We start from the raw sequence: 21,555 nt of genomic DNA, 5'->3' as shown, positions 1-21,555 counted from the left end.
AAAAGTCATAATAAAATTAGAAAAACAAATTTCTAATGAAAGCTCTGTAATGGAAATTGAGAAACCAGAGCCACCTCATTTTTCTTTCACTCCATCAAGGAGAATAAATGTATAAGTTGAAAGGGTTACAAATACAAACAGAATATAACTGAAATCCAGCCTATTTTCTTAAGATTTATTTGAAAGACAGAGTTAGAGAGAGAGAGAGAGAGAGCGCCCCAGAGAGATCTTCCATGCACTGGTTCACTCCCCAAATAGTTGCAACAGCCAAGTCTAGGCCAGCTGAAAGCCGAAGCTGGGAGCCCAGAACCCCATTATGGTCTCCCACATCTGTTACAGAGACCCAAATACTTGGGCCAACTTTTGCTGCTTTCCCAGGCACATTAGCAGAGCACTGGATGGGAAACGGAGCAGCCAGAACTTGAACCAGTGCTCAAAAATGGGATGCCAGTGTCAAAGGTGGTAGGTTAACCAGCTGTGCCACAACACTGGCCCCCAAATCCAGCATACTTGAACAGATGATCAAATTAAAACTATTCATTTCCATAGAAAGAGTAGGCTGAGCCGGCGCCATGGTTCACTAGGCTAATCCTCCGCCTTGCGGTGCCGGCACACCGGGTTCTAGTCCCGGTCGGGGTGCTGGATTTTGTCCCAGTTGCCCCTCTTCCAGGCCAGCTCTCTGCTGTGGCCAGGGAGTGCAGTGGAGGATGGCCCAAGTCCTTAGGCCCTGCACCCCATGGGAGACCAAGAGAAGCACCTGGCTCCTGGCTTCGGATCAGCGCGATGCGCCGGCCGCAGAGTGCCGGCCACGGCGGCCATTGGAGGGTGAACCAACGGCAAAAGGAAGACCTTTCTCTCTGTCTCTCTCACTGTCCACTCTGCCTGTCAAAAATAAAAAATAAAAATAATAAAAAAAGAAAGAGTAGGCTGGTCTATATCCATCACTGTATGAAATGCCTGAGAATTCTTATGAAGTAAAGAGAGGTTTATTTAGTTCAAATTTTGGAAGTTCAGTGTCCAAATACAGACCTTGACTCTGGTGAGGGACCCATGACAGATGGTAAAACATGTGCAGAGGACAGATTTTATGAGAAGCCAGGGAGCAGAGAGCAAGAGACTGGGTGGGACCAACATAAACTTTCATAACAACCTCTCACAAGAAGCGCCTTCCAAGGACACGCCACTCACAAACCAAGGGACTATACTAGCCCCACTTCCTAAAGTTCCTACCACTTCCCAATAGCGGTGCTCCGGGGACCAAACAATTAACATAGGAACTTTTGGGCAATGCTCATCATCCAAATCATAGCAGCTGGATGTATTTTTCCAATGAGTGGTGTACAAGCTGTTCCTTTACCAACCTGAAGTCAGTGCTTACAAACCAGCTGTTGAATCGGATAGGGAATGACTGATAGACCTTCACTTACCCGGAAGAAATTCAGGTCATATTTCTTTCCTAGGTGTGTTAAAAGTAGTTCCAGTGATGGTTATTGAGGATTCCGGAACAATGACACCTATTTCCAAAGTAGTTAACCTCTTCTGTAAGTTCTAAATCACACCATACATAACCCTTAACAGCCTATTTTGGAGAGAGAAGGATAAAAATGGTGTAGGATTTACCCAGACATTTGTTTAATATAGTTTTGAGCCCAAGGCATAGCAGGTGGTGTTTTGAATTTTCTTAAAAAATGTTGTGACAGATGCATAACAGATGACCTATATTGAATCATTAAATTTGTTTTTATGTTGGCTATCTCTCAGGCTGAATGTGAGTGAAGAGGTACCTTTTGAAGTTAAACTGTTTCTTTCTAAAAGCAATCGACAATTATCCAGGAAAGGTCTTTTTGAATTCTTACTAACGTACTTTTGTTTTTAAATCATGACTCCTGGTAGCTACTAAGGCCTAACCTAAACCCTAGGCCTGTGGAAGGCAGGTAGGTACCTTGGTGCTGCTAAAACAGCTCTTCAGAAAAGAGCACACTGTCTGTGGACATATGTGAAGAATGTGTCAGAGCTACAATGTACCCATAAGATTAAATAGAGTCTCATTATATGTAGGCTAGATTTCCTGCAAAGCAAGCAGACCAGCTTCAGAGTCTAAGCAGTTTAGAAATGTATTCAATCTAATAATTTTTATCCCAGTTAAAAGAATTTTTCTACGGACCATCTAGTTCATTCAGAGTTGATGGGTCATCTAATTCATTTAGACTTGGCCATCTTCATCCAATGTAAAACATCAGCTTTTCATCTTCTTTAATGCAATTAAGTGCACTCTATTGAACATCTAGGAGATTTTTCCTTGTGTTTGTAATAAAGAGACTGATGTTTTTGGTTATTGAATGATTAAGCTTGTCCTACATTTTACTACCAAACCATGGAAATTCTTTGTTTTCCCTCCTGCGAGTCATCAGTTCTTGTCCAGATGGAATCCAAGGGTACACCATAAAATGAAGCAGAGCAAGGGAAATATGGAGTAACCTTATGTGAGTTTAGGATTTTAATACTTTTCATTGTTACTATCTGACGGAAGCTTCACCATTGCTCATAGGTTGAAAATAATCAATGGAAATGTTTTTGAGCCGTGATCTATGATGAATGGATCATCTATATTGGTTGGTTGTAAAGGTAGTAGGGCATGTGAGATGTTTTACTTTGGAGACAGATCAGGGATTTGTTTCAGTAAATAAGCAAGAATTCTAAGATAAACTCAGGGAAATCAACACTTAACATAGTTTGCAAAGAACTTTTTTAGATGGACTATTTTAGATCTCAGATGGTACCTTTGAGCAGGTCTTTTTGGTTCTAATTATTGTCTATTTGGGGACCTGGTTGATCTCCTGATAATTTACTTTTTTTTTTTTTTGACAGGCAGAGTGGACAGTGAGAGAGAGAGACAGAGAGAAAGGTCTTCCTTTGCCGTTGGTTCACCCTCCAATGGCCGCCACAGCTGGTACGCTGTGGCCGGCGCACCGCTCTGATCCGAAGGCAGGAGCCAGGTGTTCTCCTGGTCTCCCATGAGGTGCAGGGCCCAAGCACTTGAGCCATCCTCCACTGTACTCACTGGCCACAGCAGAGAGCTGGACTGGAAGAGGGGCAACCTGGACAGAATCTGGCGCCCTGACCGGGACTAGAACCCGGTGTGCCGGCGCTGCAGGTGGAGGATTAGCCTAGTGAGCTATTAGCTTTGGCTAATAGCTTTGGCTATTCTTGAGTATGGGAACTTGATAGCCAAGTGCCTTCCAACTGTATTAGACTGTTTCACTCTGTCAGAGAAAATGAGCCACGTTCCTTAGCTTTCTTATGTTTCTAAGAAGCTCTTTAGGAAAGAAACCTGTTTATCCTTAACTTCTCGTGTCCCAATTTTACTTGCTCACAGAAGCTATTTATGGACTATTTGTCTGAAACAGCTCTAGAAAATACTAAAGGAAAATGTGATAGGAATGCAATATTTCTGAAGCTCACTAGAGTTTAGGTGACCATGAACTCTGGAGAGTAAATTTCAACTTACTGGCTTGAAAGACTGCTCTATTACAACCAGCTGCCCTTTGAACTTCCATCTACATAAGTTGATCCAGCTTTCCCCTGATATGTGGAAGAGTGTTTCCTTCCATAGCAAATAAAAAGGTGCATTTTACCCTTTGTGCTGTTGACAAGGCCCTGCCCTGATATTCCAAGAGGTGAACCTAGCTGGTTTCATTTTACAAGAATCTTTATATTCAAGCCAAAGTTATTGTGCGTAAGATATCCCTCAATGTGGGAATGAAGATGTACTTTTTAGAGGTCAGTTGATTCCATTTGCGAGACCTTCGTCTTGGTGATCTCTTTGGAATTTGCTTTTGGAAAATTTGTTTTATGAGAATCATATAATAACATTAAATTCCTGTTATGTTACAAGATGCTTCTGGTTGTAAAAACTAGAGCAAAGGAGTTGTTAAAGTTAAGCAGGTTTGGCCGGTGCCGCAGCTCAATAGGCTAATCCTCCACCTGCAGCACCAGCATACTGGGTTCTAGTCCCAGTCGGGGCGCCGGATTCTGTCCCGGTTGCCCCTCTTCCAGGCCAGCTCTCTGCTGTGGCCCGAGAAGGCAGTGGAGGATGGCCCAAGTGCTTGGGCCCTGCACCCACATGGGAGACCAGGAGAAGCACCTGGCTCCTGCCTTCGGATCAGCGCGATGCGCCAGCCGCTGTGCACCAGCTGTGGTGGCCATTGGAGGGTGAACCAACGAAAAAGGAAGACCTTTCTCTATGTCTCTCTCTCACTGTCCACTCTGCCTGTCAAAAAATAAAAAAAAAAAATTTAAAAAAAGTTAAGCAGGTTTATTTCTTAAAGATGTTCTCAGATTATGTGCTTATGTGATTTGAGAATCTGAGGAACTGCTTATTTCCTTGATTACATAGTGTTTGTTTCTTGCAGGATTAATATTTCACGTAACACAGCTTTGGAATCCTTGAGTAATTATGCTGATGTCTAAAGTAATGCTGCTTCCGTGTGGACCATTGCTCATTCCTTAAATTATTGTCCTAGATTCAGTTCAGAGATTGAAAGTAATAAATTATAATCTTCTATAGTAATTCCATATTACCAATCCATCTATGCAGGCGAATAGTAGACTTTTCTTGTTGCATATAATATATACCAATTAGGTTATTGTCGATTTATTGTGGTATTGTGATTTATATGTGGGATGAATCATTCTTAGTCATGTTCAGTAGAACCACATAATGATCCCTAGAAGATTGAAATAAAAATAATTATTCTTTGCTAGAGATAATTTGAGAAGCACTGCTCTTTAAAAAAAATATTTATCTATATGAAAAACTGTTACAGAGAGAGAGGGAGGGACAGACAGTGATCTTAAATCTGCTGATTCACTCCCCAAATCAGTGCAACACAGGAGCTGGGCCAATCAGAAGCCAGGAGCCAGGAGCTTCTTCCTGGTGTGGGGCCCAAGCACTTGGCCCATCGTCCTCTGCCTTCCCAGGTGCTTTAGCAGGGAGCTGGATCAGAAGTGGAGCAGCCAGGACTGGAACCAGCACCCATATGGGATTCTGGCATCCTAGGTGGCAGATTTACCCACTAGGCCACAGGGCAGGCCCCAGAATCACTGCTCTTAAGTTCCTTCTGGCTTTGAGTCTGTTCATCTCTTGCACTTAATATAGGTAGGGTCTTTACTCATTCCAAAACTTATTAAAGAGTTAAAGTACATAACAGAATAATGTCTGTTCTCAATAATATAATTAAGTGCAGTGAAAATTTCATTTTTACTTACTTTAAGATAAATCTTAAAACTATTTGTTACAAACAGAATTTCCAAAGTATTATGAACTTAACTATTTTGTTATTTGATTAAATGATGATTTCTGCATGACTTTCAAAAGCCAGAGCTACAGCTATGCTTCCACATGGCTACTTCGTTTATTAGGTCTCATGTAAATCATAAAGATTTTTTTTTGTTTTTCAGATTACTGCTTTCTTATGAATTCTATTAGAAGTGTTCTCACTAGTCCTCAGTATTCTGTAATATAATTATTTCTTAATTATCTATACAAATGAAATTGAGCTTAGCTGTGAAATGGACTGTTATACCATAACATAGACAGTCTATGCTTCATCCTGTCTTTGGACTAGATACATTTTTTTTCCTGTAAATAAGTTAATTAGGCAATACAAGGGCAGGGATTTCAAAACAGAAAAACTGATTGAAAATATACCCAAACATGCATACGTTGCATGATACAACATCTTAAATAAAGAAGGCAAGTTTGGGGCAGGTATTTTGGTACTGTAGGTTAAACTGCCACTTGGGATGCCTGTATCCCATATCCCATATCTAAGTCCCTGAGTTTGAGTCTCACTTCTACTTCTAATCTAACTTCCTGCTGATATTTAGCTCTGGAAGGCAGCAGAATATGGCTCAGGGACCTAGGTCCCTACTGCCCGTGTGGGAGACCTCAATGGAATCCCCATCTCCTGAACTCAGACTGACCCAGCCTTGACTGTTGGGGATGTTTGGGGAGTGAGCTAGTGGACGGAAGATTCTCTCTCTCTCTCTCTTTCGCTCTGTGTGTGTGTGTGTGTTATGTGTGTGTGTGTCCTCTCTAAGTCTTCTTCTCTCTGTCACTGTCCTTTAAATAAATAAACTTTTAAAAAGGTTGAGAGGAGTTTACTAATGAGAACATTAAAGTTGGATATCAAGGTGCTTGCCACTAGCTAATTGTAGAATCCTAAACATGACTCTGTGTGCCCTATTTGCTACTCTGTCAGAGAACTAGTGATACTCTAACCTTTGACCCTGACCCCCATCCACACATGCTGTCAAATCTGCAATTGAATGAAATTAGAATGTATAAGTAACATACTTTAAGTAATATGCCTAAGCATTTTAATTCTACCTTGCTAATTTCTCAGTAATCCAAAAGTAAATGTGTTCTTCCTCATAGTCTGCTATACTTTCAGTGTATTCATAAACTAAAATAGATATACTTCATGTTTGAAGTGTTAGAATTAAACTGAACAAACCTCATTGATTAGCTTGTTGTAAATCAAAATCAATAATATTATACTATAGAAAAAGTATGAATTGAAAAGGTAACCATTTAAATCTTTCCTCTTATATTCCTCCTACAAAGATTTCCAGTATATGAAGGGTTTTCAAAAGCTTGTGGAAAATGCATATTATGAAAAAAAAAATAGCCATGGCTTTTTAAAAAATGGAACCAAAATAAACTTACCTTTTATTTTATTTTTCCACAAATGTTTTAAAGTCCTCTCGTATTATTTAAGACCTAATCTCCCCACATGTAAAAATAAGACAAATAGAATAAATCATGCTTAAATTTCCTTCTATCTTTATCAGATACTGAGTTAGAAGCTACAGAATAATAGAGAATAATAAAAAATGGACCACAAGATGGCGTTTGTAGCTAATGAGTTCTTTTATATTAACTGGTAGTCATTTATGTATTGTGGCATTATAAGGGCAGACTTACCACTTACGTGTTGAAAGATAATAAAGGTAATTTTTCAAAAATAATATATTACTATTACCATTTTAAGCTTATTAATGTTTGGAAAATTATAGCCTGGCAGATGATTTTCAGAAGCTGACCTTAGACTTTTCTAGAAGTGGAATTTAATAAGTAATTTTGAGCGGTAGCAGAATCGGACAAGTTGCATTTCTCTGACAACAACTAATTTCTTCCTGGGTTGATTACATTTCAAAATTGCAAAGCATGCAGTTTATGAAAGTTTTCAGTATTGTTTTGAATCTTACATTAAAATGTAATACACACTGCTGTATGTTTTGAACAGGTCCTGCAGTTCTTATAGATGCTAAATATTGGCCTCCTAAAGAAGGGAGTATAAATTGGAGTTTCAGTATTTCCTAAGATGTAGCAGATACTGTCTGTGCCCAAGTTCATTTGAGACAACATTAGAATATTTGGAGGACACTCAGTCATACTACCCATTGTTAGTTTATTGAGAGAGATGCAGTTATCATGACACCCTGTGGAAGGTATGTTTAGATTATTTGGTAAAGTTAGAAACACAGCAACTTTTGCCTTACAATGGGAATTTCTGTACTTAAATATCTGGCAATGGCTGCATTTTATCACATTCCATAATATATATTATTGTTAATATGTTCAGCAAATTTCTATTTATTTTACTTTATTACCATGGAGATGCATAGATCACATTTTACTGATTTTGACCTATGTGATAATTTAGATGAAAGCAGTTCTTCTATCAGCTGTTTTAGATTGGTGGCAGTATGTATGGATATATTGCGAGCTCTGCTGGTGTTTTCACAGCATGGGTTGTGGATAGGTGTGGATTTTGGCTTTAAGTGGAATGAGCTCGAGGGCCTCTCTTTCAGTGAGCCCCAGTGTCCTCATCTAAGAAGTGCTGAAAAGAGGGGCCAGCATTGCGGCCCAGAGGCTTAATCTGCCACTTGCAGTGTTGGCATCCCTTATGGTCACCAGTTTGAGCCCCAGCTGGCCCCCTCCAACCCAGCTCCCCGCTAATGCATATGGAAAGCAGCAGAAGATAGCCGAAATAGTTGGGCTCCTGACACCCACCTGGGAGTCCCAGATGCCTGGCTTTGCCTGGGACTGGCTCCAGCCATTGCAGTTATTTGGCGAGTGAACCAGCAGATGGAAGATCACTCTCTAAAAGTCTCTCTCTGTCTCTCCCTCCCTCCCCTTGTTACTCTGCCTGTCAGCTAAATAAATAAATCTTTAAAATGCTGAAAATAATAGTAATTACTTCATATATTTGAGTATTCAAATATAAATATATTTATGTATGTGATGGAATGTATAACAGTGAAAGAAAAGTCCTCGTGGTAAAGTTTAATATTTCCAGTGAGACACCAAAGTGAATTCCATTTAAGCTTTCATGCTTATAAGTATCTTTCCAGGAGTCTCAATCAGCATACCCCTTAAGCCATTAATTTTATCTTAGTCTGAAATTAATAATATAGAAAACAAGTTTCAAATATGCTAAGTGAATGGATAAAAGAAAAGCACTTAGCTCAGGGTCTAACACAGAGTGATATGTAGGCTACTAGTAGTAATAGCAGTTGTACTGGTAATAAAATATTTCTCCTGTGTTTAGAAACCTTTTAAAAAGAATACATTTATTTTTCTTTTTAATTTTTTTTCATCTACTTGAAATGCAGAGCAAGAGAGAGAAAGGAGGGGGAGGCAGACAGAGATATTCCATCCACTTGTTCATTCCCCAAATGGCTGCAACAGCTAGGGCTGGGCCAGGCTGAAGCTAGGAGCCAGGGTCTCCATCCTAGACTCCCACATGGGTGACAGGGGCCCAAGCACTTGGGCCATCATCTATCTTCCCAGATACATTAGCAGAAAGCTGGACTGGAAACAGAGCACTTGGGACTTGAACCAGCACTCTGTTATGCAGTATGCACATGCCCAGCATTAGCTCAACCTGCCACGCCACAGTGTCCAGCCTTATAAATCTGAACCTTAAAAATTATTTATAATGATAATTATCTCATCAATACCAAATACTGGGGACGTAGGTAGTTTTAGGTTTGCTGCATTCCACACTGAGTCATGCCTAGCAGAGCAAAGTTTATTTACAAATTGTGATCTCATTTGCCAACTTCTTGTCAGCCACAGTTAACCTTTGGAAACCGTTCAGTTGCACTTCTAGGATAAAACTTAATGGAAACACTTAGTGCAAGCCTATTATTTTATGCATAGATAAACAGGTCCAGAAAAGTGAAGAATTTTGCCTGAAATCACTCTTGTGGGATAGAATTTAATCATATCCCAGGAGCTTGAGAAATTAGTGATTCTTCAACGTGGAGATATCCTTTGAGAGCTATATGGTGTCCATTACACCATTATTGCCACATTTGCTCTTTAGAAACTTGGTGGCATCTGCTTGTGGGAGTACTAACCAGCTCACAAGAACTGAGAGGCACTTACAGTTACCTCTTCCAATGGCAAATGTCATCATCACCTTTGTGATGCAGCAAGAGATGTCTTTTCAAAATTGAAAGACTTAAACATTAAAATTAATTTTCTAAGTATTGCATTTTGGGTATGTTAGAAGGATTTAAGCAACCGTGTAACAATTAAAGGGCTGTGTTTATCTACTGAGTCTGTTTATGCTGGTGCTGTCTCACCTTCCCAGCCATGATGTATCTCTCTTCCTCAAACTTCTGTCCTTAGAGAGGAGCTATAGCTTTTAAGTTTGGACTACAAACTGCAGCCACCTGAGGGAAAGCAGGCTTTTGATTCTCAATGAACAAAGATATGTGGTAAACTTACTTTCCAGTTCCCCACATCCTGGATATTAGTTTGATAACAATGCAAAGCCAAATATCAAATGAAAATACTTTTTATAAAATTTTACTTATTTCAACTTTATTTTTTAATTTTTTAGTTTTCATTTTAATTATTTTTATCAGATTCCATCTGGTTTGTAGGTACAATTCTAAGAACATGATATCCTCCGCCTCTCTCACTCCCTTCTTCCCACTCTCTCCCTCCCACCACCCTTCCTTCTCCCTTTCTTTCTTAGTTTTTGAGATAGCATATTTTAAATTTACATTACAGTAAAAAGGCTTAATACTTCACCAAATAACAGGTTTAGTACGTAAACAGCAAAAAGACCCTAGTTTAGCATGAATATAAACAATGACTATAAACAGTAATTCAATAGAAAAATAACCATTTCACCCATATGCAGTAAATTTCAATCACAAAAACTATAGTAGTGTAGCATTCTTTATTAAAATATTTTATTTATTTATTTGAATAGCAGAGTTATAGACAAAGAGAGGGAGAGACGGAGAGAAAGGTCTTCTGTCTACTTGTTTACTCCCCAGTTGGCTGCAGTGACTGGAGCTGGACTGATCCAAAGCCAGGAGCCAGGAGTTAGGAGCTTCTTTAGGGTCTCCCACGTGGGTGCAGGATCCCAAACACTTAACGCCATCTTCCACCGCTCTCCCAGGCCATAAGCAGAGAGCTGGATCTGAAGAGGAGCAGCCAGGACATGAGCTGGTGCCCACAGGGGATGCCAGTGCTGCAGGCAGAGGCTTAGCTTAGTATACCATAAAGCCAGACCCCAGTAGAATCACATTCTTAACCATTGGTTTGACAAAGTTATAAAACAAACTTACAAAACTATATTTGCAGCAATGCTGATACACACAGACATTTCTTTCTTTTTTGTTTCTTTTTTGGTGTTGTTTTTTAAATTTTAGCTCCAACATATAAGGGAGAGCATGTGATATTTGTGTTTCTGGTTCCGACTTATTTCACTCAACATGATGTCCTTCTTTGGCATCCATTTCACTGCAAATGGTAGAATTTCATTCTTTCTTAGAGCTGAATAATATTACTTATGTATATGCATTGTCTTTATCCATTCATCTGGTCATAGACACCTTGGTTGATCCCGAATTTTGGCTACGGTGAATAGTGCTGCTGTAAACCTGGTGGTTCAGGTAGCTCATTGATGCAATGGGTTCAAGTCTTTTGGGTACATACCCAGTAGTGGGATTGCCAGATCATAAGGCAAGTCTATTTCTAGCATTTTAAGGAATCGCCACCCTGTTTTCCAAAGTAGCGGCACTAGTTTATATTCCCAACAATGTTCCAGTTACCGTAATTCTAAACACACTGAACTCACTGAACTAAATTGTTTATGTTGTAGGAACAGTCTACTTCTTGAGTTTTACTGTTTTCATGCTCAAAAGAAAGCAAGAGTGAGTAAAGGAACTTGAAAAGTTTGGAGGTCATCTTTTCTTTATTTTTAAAATATTTATGCCCAGCCGGCGCCGCTGCTCACTAGGCTAATCCTCCACCTAGCGGCGCCGGCACACCTGGTTCTAGTCCCGGTCGGGGCGCCGGATTCTGTCTCGGTTGCCCCTCTTCCAGGCCAGCTCTCTGCTGTGGCCAGGGAGTGCAGTGGAGGATGGCCCAAGTGCTTGGGCCCTGCACCCACATGGGAGACCAGGAGAAGCACCTGGCTCCTGCCACCGGATCAGCGCGGTGCGCCGGTTGCAGCGCGCAGGCCGCGGCGGCCATTGGAGGGTGAACCAACGGCAAAAGGAAGACCTTTCTCTCTCTCTCTCTCTCAGTATCCACTCTGCCTGTCAAAAAAAAAAAATATTTATGCCCATTAACTTGTTACTGTTATATTGGATAGCTCAAGTGAATATTAAACATCAACAGGAAGAGGCAGAGTTTATCTAATAAAAATCTGTCTCTCAGGCTGCCCAGAGATTTAGTAGCATCAAAGACAGCTCCTGAGGTTCAAGGTCAGATCTTCAGCTTTGCAGGCCCCAAATGGCTTATGGTCAGCAACCTGAGTATGGATTGGGCTTTTAGAGGAAAACCTAAAGAAATCAGAATGTCAGCTGGTTGGTGCCCTGATTCATGGTTTGTGATGCTCAGCATCTTGGCATCAGTTGTTCAGTGCATTCCTTCTTTATGGCCATCTGCATTTACTGAGCTTAGTACAGCCTGACATGCATTAAGTCAGTTGTTTTCAAAGTTTATATCAGTATATGCTCCTGGAAATATATAAAAAAGTTATATACACAAGAGTTCTGCACAATAGGGTGACTATAGATAAGATACTGTGTATTTCTCCAAAAAATACTGGAAGAATTTTGGATGTTTTCTCTGTAAAGAAATGTAAGATGTTTGAGTAGATAGATATGTTTACTCTGATTGGATATTATACAATATATTCATGTGTTGAAATATCACATGATACCCTATAAATATGTATAATTTTAATATGTCAGTTAAGAACTTATCAAATGTAGAATAGCTAATGTATGTTAAAAAATTGTCAGCAAATTAAGAACAGGAGAAAAATCTTAGCCCTAATTTTCCAGTAGGAAAATCCACAAAAAACACACTCAGATAGGACATAAAAATTAGCTATTGGTATTTTACTTCTTTGTAATGTTAAGGAAAAGACATTAAAAATCAGCTCTAAAAATACTTACAAAATCTCCTTTACCAAATTTCAAGTATAGAAAAGGAAATCTCAAAATATAAATTAAAAACTGCAAAAAATTCTATCCACAATGTTTATAAAAAAAAAAAACAACTATTAACTGGGTCAGGAGGGCTGATAAAAAGCAGAACCATACTTTACATTAGGGGAGAGACTTTGTCTCCTTCCTGAATCTTCTATATATGGAGACCACTTGGTCTCTTCTCTGCAAATGTGTAAACAATCTGCTACCTGTTCAACCTGCAGGGCAGCCCGAAGCCATTCAGCTTGCAGAAGATGTATCTTTGCTCAACGTCCTTACCATTAATTTTTTTAAAGATTAATTTTATTTATTTAAAAAACAGAGGTACAGAGATAGGTAGATACAGAGAGAGAGAGAAAGGTCTTACATCTGATGGTATACTCCCCAAATGGCTGCAATAGCCGGAGCTGAGCCGATCCAAAGCCAGGAACCAAGAGCTTCTTCTGGGTGCAGCGGCCCAAGGACTTGAGCTGTCCTCTGCTGCAGTGCAAATAATTATACATTACATTTTTTGTACTCTGTTAGTTACCACAGATCAAGGAAAACATCATATTTGTCTTTTTGGGACTGGCTTATTTCATTAAGTGTACTGGTTTCCAGTTGTATCCATCTTGTGAAAGACAGAGTTTGTCCTATTGGTAATTACCAATCTGACTGGAGCAAGGGAGATCTCATTGTGGTTTTGATTTTTATTTTCCTGATGATTAGAGACGTTGCACATTTTTTCATCTACATAATGGTCACTTGTTTCTCTTTCTTGGGTTAATGTTTGTTTAGATCTATTGCTCATTTTTAAATTGGATTCCTTATATTTCCTGGTTACTAACCCTCATAGAAATAAAACTTGCAAACTTGTCTCCCATTCTGCAATGTGTGTTTTCATTCTGTTGTTTCATTCCTTTGCTGTGCAGAAGAGCTTCACTTGGATGAAATTCCATTTGTCTGTTTTTACATTTCTCTCTTGTTTCGGGGTCTCATTCAAAAAATCCTTTTTCATTCCAAGTTCTAAAGCATCTCTCCTTTGCTTTCTTCTGGCAGTTTCAAAATTTCAGGTCATTCATTTAGAGCTTCAATCCATGTTGATTTGATTTTTGTGCCTCGTGAGAGATAGCATGGGGAGGTAGTGGTTAGTTTCACTTTCTACATGTGGCTATCCAGTTTTCCCAGTGCCATTGATTAAAAAACCATCCTTTTTCCAATGCATATTCTTACCACCTTTGCCAAATATCAGTCGGCTACAGACATAAGGGATTTTTCTACAGTTTCTGTTACCTTCCTTTGATATTTGTATCTGTTTTAATGCCGATACCACACAGTTTAGATCAGTACAGCTTTTATATGTGTTCCAAAGTCAGATTGTGTAATGCCTCCTGCTTTGTTGTTTTTGCTCAAGATTGGTTTGGCTATGCAAATTCTTTGGTAAATTTTAGAAATGTTCATTCTAATTCTATGGAAAATGTCATTGATATTTTGATGGGGATTGCATTGAATCTATAAGTTGCTTCAGTAGTATGGACATTTTAATCATATTGAGTCTTCCAGTCTGTGAACATGGATGTCTTTCCATGTATTTCCATTAATTTGTGTTTTCTTCAATTATTTTTCAGCAATGTTTATAGTTTTTGCTGTACAGATTCTATTTGACTAAGTTTTTGTGTATATATATGTGTACACACATCCATGGGATGAATCTAACTTGATTGTGGTAAAAAATCTTTTTGATATGCTATTGGATTTAGTTTGTTGGTATTTGGTTGAAGATTTTTGCATTTATATTCGTCAGAGATATTGGTCTGTAGCTATTTCATTTTGTTATGTCATGGTATGGTTTGGAATCACATAAAAGCTGGACTCAATAAATTTAGAGTAATTTTCGATTTTATCTTTTGGAATAATTTAAGAAAAGTTGGTGTCCATTTTTAAGGATTTGGTAGAATTCAACAATGAACTTATCTGGTCCTGAGCTTATCTTTGATGGGAAATTATTATTATTATTATTAATTCATTTTCTCTACTAATTATTGGTCTATATAGGCATTCTATTTTTTCATGATTAAATTTTGCTAAAGTGTATGCTGCAGTATTTTTTCCATTTCTTATAGGTTATATACAAGTGTTTTTGCTGTATAACTATTTATAATAATTTCTAAAGATCCTTTGCATTTCTGTGGTGTTAGTTGTAATGTCTTCCTTTTCATCTCTGATTTTATTTATTTGAGTTTCCTCTCTGTTTACCAGCATAGCACTGAGACTCATATACAGTGCTGTCATTTCTTAATGTTTGCCCAGGTCTGGCAACAGGACTGATACAGACAGCCTCTTGGCTTCCCAGGCTGTCACAAAGCTGGGTTGCACCTGGTTTTCACAATTGCCAGGCCCTGTGCAGTCTTGAGGCGTACATGTGGCTGGCAATGATGCACACCACAGTGAGTCTGTCCCCCCAGGGTGTAGGTCTCCACCTGATACTGAGGCAGCTAAGCACAGGCCATCTGTGGGCATTGTCCTGGGGAGTAGAGGCCTTTGGACTTCATCAGGTGCTAGGTCTCCTAGGCCCTGGTATGGGCTCTAATGCAAGGTTATAAATTCCCTTTCTTGCCCTGCTCCCTATCAGAGGGAGTCTTGTTCTGCTGAAGATAGGAGATTGGAGGAGTTGTGGCAGATGTAGCCTCCCAGCTTCTTGGCTAGGGAGAATCTAAAGACAGTCTACTGATACAGGCCTTTGGGCAGAGGCTTGGGATCTTGCTGGCACTGGTTTTCTAGAGTTGGGCCTGGTACTGAGATTGAGACTTTCTCCCAAATTGCTAGGTGAGGCATCTCTATCTATATTTTGCTACTGGGACCAGGCACTGTGGTCTCTAATCTGGCTTCTGTAGCTCTTGGAAGATGATTTGGGGTGTGTGTGTGTGTGTGTGTGTGTTGTGTGTGAGCAGCTGTTCAACTTGGGGTTTCTGTAGAGAGACAATTTTCAGAGTGTCTTATTCAGCCGTCATCTTACTGTGCTTGCCTGGACATGAGAATTTGACAAAGATGATACTGCCTTTAATATAGTCAGTTATGTTGCTTGATCTTTGAATGTTAATCCAATCTTGCATTCTTGGCAAAATCCCCGTTTCTTCATAACGTATAGTTATTTGTACACATGGTTGGATTTAATTTGCTGAATTTTCTTTACAATTTTTAGCTTTATGTCTATAAGGAACTCTGGTCTGTGCTTTTCTTCTCTTGTGATGTATTTGGTTTTTGTTACGTTGGAAAGAATTTCTGTTTCTTCAGTTTTCTAGATGATTTTATATAAAATTAGAATGCCTTCTTCCTTAAATGTTTAATAGAATTCACCAGTTAAGATTTCCAGAACTGGAGTTTTCTTTGTTGGAAAATAATGAACTACAAATCCAAACTCATTTTGGTTGTCTATGTCTTCTTAGTGAGATTGTGTCTTTCAAGAAATTGGTCCATTTCATCTGTGTTGTCAAATGTATAGATAAGTTCTTTATAGTATTTCCTTTTTGGTTTCACTCTTTCATTGATTCCTATTGTGTTCTTTTCCTTCATATTATATTGAATTTAATTTTTTTATTACAGTTTTCAAGGTAGAAACCAAAGGCATTGATTTGAATCCTTTCCTCTTTTCTAATGTAGATGGATAAAGTAGTACTATAAATTTCATGATTTAGTGACATACCAAAATTTTTGTTATCTTGTGTTTTCATTTTTAATTAAATTTAAAATAGTTTCTAGTTTCCCTTTTGATTTCTTTTTTGGCACAAGGATTACTTATGATTATCCTATTTAGATTAAAATATTTGGTGAGTTTTCAAGAATCTTTATATTACTGATTTTAGTTTGATTCCATTTTGTTCAAAAAACACATTTCATAAGACTTGAATCTTTTTAAATTTATTGAAACTATGTATATGGCCCAAAATATGGCCTGCCTTGGTAAATTTTATATGTGTACATGAAAGAAAATATATATTTTGCTTTTGTCTGTATGTATCATTTAGGCAATTAATAGTATTGTTCAGATCTCCCAAGTTACTGCTTTTCTGTGTACATATTCTGTCAACATCGGAAGACTATCAAAATGAGTTATAATTATAGATTTGTCTTTTTCCTTGCATTTATGTCAGTGTTTGTTTTCATATATTTTGAAGCTTTCTCATTGTGTTTGTAAACATTTTAAATACTATATTCTAGATGAACTGGCTCTTTTATCATTATGATATAATCATGTTTATCTTCTATCAGGATCTTTGCACTGAAATCTACTTTGAGATTAGTACAGCCATTCTACCTTTGCCCTTGGCATGCATTGCATGATACATGTTTTTCACTCTTTTAATTTCAACTTTATGTCCTTATATCTTAGATATTTATAAAAAATTTACACAGAATTTAAATGGCTTCTATGAGTTATTCAATAGGTAATCTACATATTTATTGGGAGATTTAGGCTTAAGACACCTAAATTGATTATTGATATAATTTGTGTCTGTTACTTTGCCCTTATTTTCTTTGTGCAGAATTCATGATTATTATTTTCCTCTTTCTGCTTTCTTTGGATTAATAGACTATTTTATATTACTTCATTTTATAGCTCTTGTTTGTATATTGGACACAATCCTTTTATTTGTTATCTAAGCAGCAAAGTGTTTTAGCACATTAATGACCATGTTAACCATTCATCACAGCAGACAGTGATAATATTTACTAATTTTTGAGCACCTACTTTGTGCTGGGCATTCTGCATGGAGATTTATATAGATTATATAAGTTTATTTTCACAATCACCCTAAGTGGTGAATACTATCTTTAACCTAATATATAGCTGAAGAAACTATCACTAAGCTGATAATAATTCCCTGACTTTACCAAACTCATGCTTGATGTAGAGAGATTACAATCCAACAGGTGCTTGTGTCGGCACTCCTCTGGAAGCCTGTAGCCTGCCTCATCAGATCCAAGTAGATCCATCTTTTTCTCAGTAACTTAGAGTTCTTTTATCTCACCTGAAATGGTTCAACAGCAGATTGATTTAGTAAACTGATCCATGCTATTTTTTTATTTTTAATATGTTTCCCCTCATTAAAAATTAAAATGTGTAAGAACTGTAAAGGATTCTGGCAAAATGATGGAAGATAGGAGCAGGACAGATTGGTACAGGAACAGATATATGAGGATTTATGAATCCTTTCAACACTGAAAGTGATCTCCTCCATGGTGTGTTTCCATTATCCAGTGCCTTGCTACATGGGAATCATTCCTTACATCACAGACTGACCTCCACTTAGAAGAAGACTCTGAAGATAAACCTTAACCCTATTGAGGACTTCCGTTTGATCTTTGGGGACTGCATCTATCAACCAAACTTATTTTTTCTTGATCAGCTGTGTGCTTTACCAAGGGGATGAGAAATGTTTCACACTATCTGGAAAACCAACAACTTGAAAACTCAGGTATTCCAGCTCATTAACATGAATTTGGAGACACGTACATCTATCTATATAGATATGTCTGTATAGAGAGATTTAGCTTCTTTTTAATTATGTTCTTAAATTTGTGTGCCAATAATTGCATATAGAAAATTTTTTCCTTGAATACTTGACTGTGGAACGTGACATTTTAAATATGATGGAAAGACTGTTTTAATAAAAGTTTAATATGAAATGATTGGTTATGGTGTGTTCTTTTTCTACCAGTAGATAAGGCTTGTAAAACAGATTATAATATTAATTCAGCATTTGTTAACAAATACCCTGTGCATTTCATCTGAAATTTTACTCATTTTGATATCAGAAAACTCAATTTTCCAACAGCTAATGTTTAATAATATATTATTAAATATAATTAATTATTAAACATTAGCTGTTGGAAAATTGAGTTGTTAAAAGTTAAGCAATGTTTTCCACAATTAACTAAAAAAATTTCCAGGAGATTTAAATTATTTGTCATTAGTTAGAAATCTTCACACAATCACATTACCACCAGTAAATATATTCTGTTTTTCTGGTATGTTTTCATACTTCTAACAGGTCACAGGTCATTTTCATGTTCTGAGATAGCCAGTATGTATTGAGTTTATTCTCTGTCCATTTAGTCAGTGTTTACCTTTTACAAAGCACAAGTGTAGGTACTTAAGAGTAGTGCATCCCATATGGGCCCCGGGTTCTAGTCCCAGCTTCTCCACTTCCTATCCAGCTCTCTGAAATGGCCTGGGAAAACAGTGGAAGATGGCCCAAGTGCTTGGGTCCCTGCATGCGTATGGAAGACCTGGAAGAGGCTCCTGGTTCATAGCTTCAGATCAGCCCAGCTCTGGCCATTGTAGCCATTTGGGGAGCAAACCAGTGAATTGGAAGACTTCTCTCTCTGCCTCTGCCTTTCAAATAAATAAATAAATCTTAAAAAAAAAATAAAAAAAGCTAAAAAGCAAGTTGTACTCACTTTATTCTCAGGGTTTATATTCTAATAATTTTGGTCATAGAGTGATTTCCTATTATTTTTATAGCTGTATGAGTAAACTGACCATGTAAATTTTTGGATTTAGATATATCTTTTTTTTTTTTTTTGACAGGCAGAGTTAGATGGTGAGAGACAGAGAGACAGAGAGAGTTATAGACAGTGATAGAGACTGACAGAGAGAAAGGTCTTCCTTTTCCGTTGGTTCATCCCCCAAATGGCCGCTATGGCCGGCGCTGCGCTGATCCGAAGCCAGGAGCCAGGTGCTTTCTCCTGGTCTCCCATGCGAGTGCAGGGCCCAAGCACTTGGGCCATCCTCCACTGCCTTCCCGGGCCACAGCAGAGAGCTGGACTGGAAGAGGAACAACCGGGACAGAATCCGGCGCCCCAATTGGGACTAGAACCCGGTGTGCTGGCGCCACAGGTGGAGCATTAGTCTAGTGAGCCGCGGCGCCGGCCAAGCTCACAGGTTGTTAAGACACACACACGTGCATGCACACACTTAATACAGGAAATCACTACTTGACATGCTTATTCCTTCATTTGCCTCATTACAGGGATAAATTTATATTCTCCGAACTTTTTTGGACTCCATTTATGCTCTTAACCATCTATTTCACAATCAACTTTTGTACTCTCTGTTGTAGACAGGTTCATAAGTTCTTTTATATAACTTTTCAGAATCCACACTTGAATCTGCTCTGATGAAGCCTTTTTGATTTATTTCCTTTTTTTCTTCCCTGTGGCCCTGTTTCCTCATCTGTCTTTTCCCAGTTTTCTTTCAGGGTTCTTATGATTACACTTGACAAAAGAGCATGTCAAACTACTTTGAAAAAAAGTGAATTGGCTATCTTACATAACCAAAAATAAAAAGATAGATTTTAATTGAACTTGTTCTAGCAGGATCTTCCCTCTGTTGTTAATTCCCACTTATTTTGATTGAGTTGCTCCCACTTCTTCCTATTACTACTGTTCTGTGAGGCTAATTCTGTAGTTTATCAACTGGATGTCAACTTGAGTCCCAGGAAACATTGAACCATTTTTGGTTGTTATCCTGAGAGAAGATGGTGCCACTGGCATCAAAGGATGCTGCTAAACATGCTATGATGCATAAAACAGCCACAAACAAAGAATTGTCTGACCACAAATGTCAGTAATGCTGAGGTTGAGAAATACTGTGTGTATTAACATCTAATGGTCCCCAGCTCACAAGTGCCCACCTTTGCTACAGGAAAGTAAAGAGATCTACCCTCTCGGCTACAATTCACTTGAAAATTTCCATGGAAGAACTGGCTTTGGATATGCCAAGTCCTCGCTTGTCTCATCCCTTTCATAACCACTGTTTATGGCTAGGAGCCAATATGCCTTTACTAACATGACAAAAGGCAATTCTGACTTCTACATGTAACAGCAGTTAGAGGGTCTGATCAAAGGAACATGGCAGTTTTCATTCAGACATGTTAAATACTGACCACTCAAAATAAGGGCCTGCTTTACCCAGAGGAAAGAGCGTCAGGGACAATCAAATGATGTATTACATGTCTGCACTATAATTTTAAATGAACATATGTTTTCATCCACCAAGAATTTTAGTAGTTCCATATGTTTATGTAATTAATACTATTCTTATAAAAAAGACTAATGTAAAAATAACTATTCAAATAGCATGTATTTGAGACTACAAGTAGTACATTAAACATTAGTCCATGGGGCTGGCACCGTGGCATAGTGGGTTAAGCTGCTGCATGCAGTGCCGGCATCCCATATATGGGCGCCAGTTTGAGATCTGGCTGCTCCTCTTCCAATCCAGCTTTCTGCTATGGCCTGGGAACGCAGTAGAAGATGGTCCAAGCCCTTGGGCCCTTGTGCCCGCATGGGAGACCCAGAAGAAGTCCTGGCTTCAGATCGGTGCAGCTCCAGCTGTTGTAGCCATCTGGGGAGTGAACCAGCGGATGGAAGATCTCTCCCTCTCTCTCTCTCTCTCTCTCTCTGTCTCTCCTTCTCTCTGTGTGTAACTCTGACTTTCAAATAAGTAAATAAATCTTTAAAAAAAATTAGTCCAGCACATACCAGTTGTATGGGAAGTCAATCATAATTTTGACTAAGAAATAGCACAAGATTATGAAATTAGGGTTGTTCTGACCCTCATCTCTATTAAGTATAATAAGCTTTACATTAAGTTTGATAGATAATTAAACTGAAAAAAATTGTTCTTATGCTGAAAAACTGAATTGAGTTTCCACAGAAGCATACTGATTCGTGAATATTTTGAATGATGAAGCTGTGATCCTTTCTTGTACAAATGTGTATGTTCAACTGTAAGACTATCTTCACATAAATGGGAGAAATGAGAAACTGCCACACCCAGTTTCTCTAAAGATCATATTCTAAATGCTCTTTCATGATGATTTAAAAGTTAATAATAATAAAATTAGTCTATTGTGTGGAGATTTTTTGTTCTATTTTCAAGTCTTTTAAAGACACAATAATACCTGGAAAATGGCATTTAAACACCTTGATGTTAACTGACTATACCTATCATAAGTCTCCTACTAGGTTATGTTT

General features: G+C 38.3%; 1 protein-coding gene across 4 annotated transcripts in view; it reads left to right on the top strand.

Moving 5' to 3' along the window:
- Positions 1-21,555, top strand: part of SNX7 (sorting nexin 7) — a 110,979-nt gene that overhangs the window by 83,453 nt on the left and 5,971 nt on the right. For 2 of the 4 annotated variants that reach the window (XM_002715843.5, XM_070077999.1), the window contains exon 9: positions 17,774-18,201. The exons of the other annotated variants lie outside the window; for them this stretch is intronic. In XM_002715843.5, the coding sequence (XP_002715889.3) occupies positions 17,774-17,851 (78 nt within the window). In that variant the 3' untranslated portion in view covers positions 17,852-18,201. Of the gene's footprint in view, positions 1-17,773; positions 18,202-21,555 lie in introns of those variants that run through there. 4 annotated transcript variants of the gene reach the window in all.

This window comes from Oryctolagus cuniculus, chromosome 7 (assembly GCF_964237555.1).
Source record: "Oryctolagus cuniculus chromosome 7, mOryCun1.1, whole genome shotgun sequence".
NCBI classification, from domain to species: Eukaryota; Metazoa; Chordata; class Mammalia; order Lagomorpha; family Leporidae; genus Oryctolagus; species Oryctolagus cuniculus.
The sequence above is the reverse complement of the archived record's forward strand: the minus strand, read 5'-3'. Positions and strand labels throughout refer to the sequence as shown.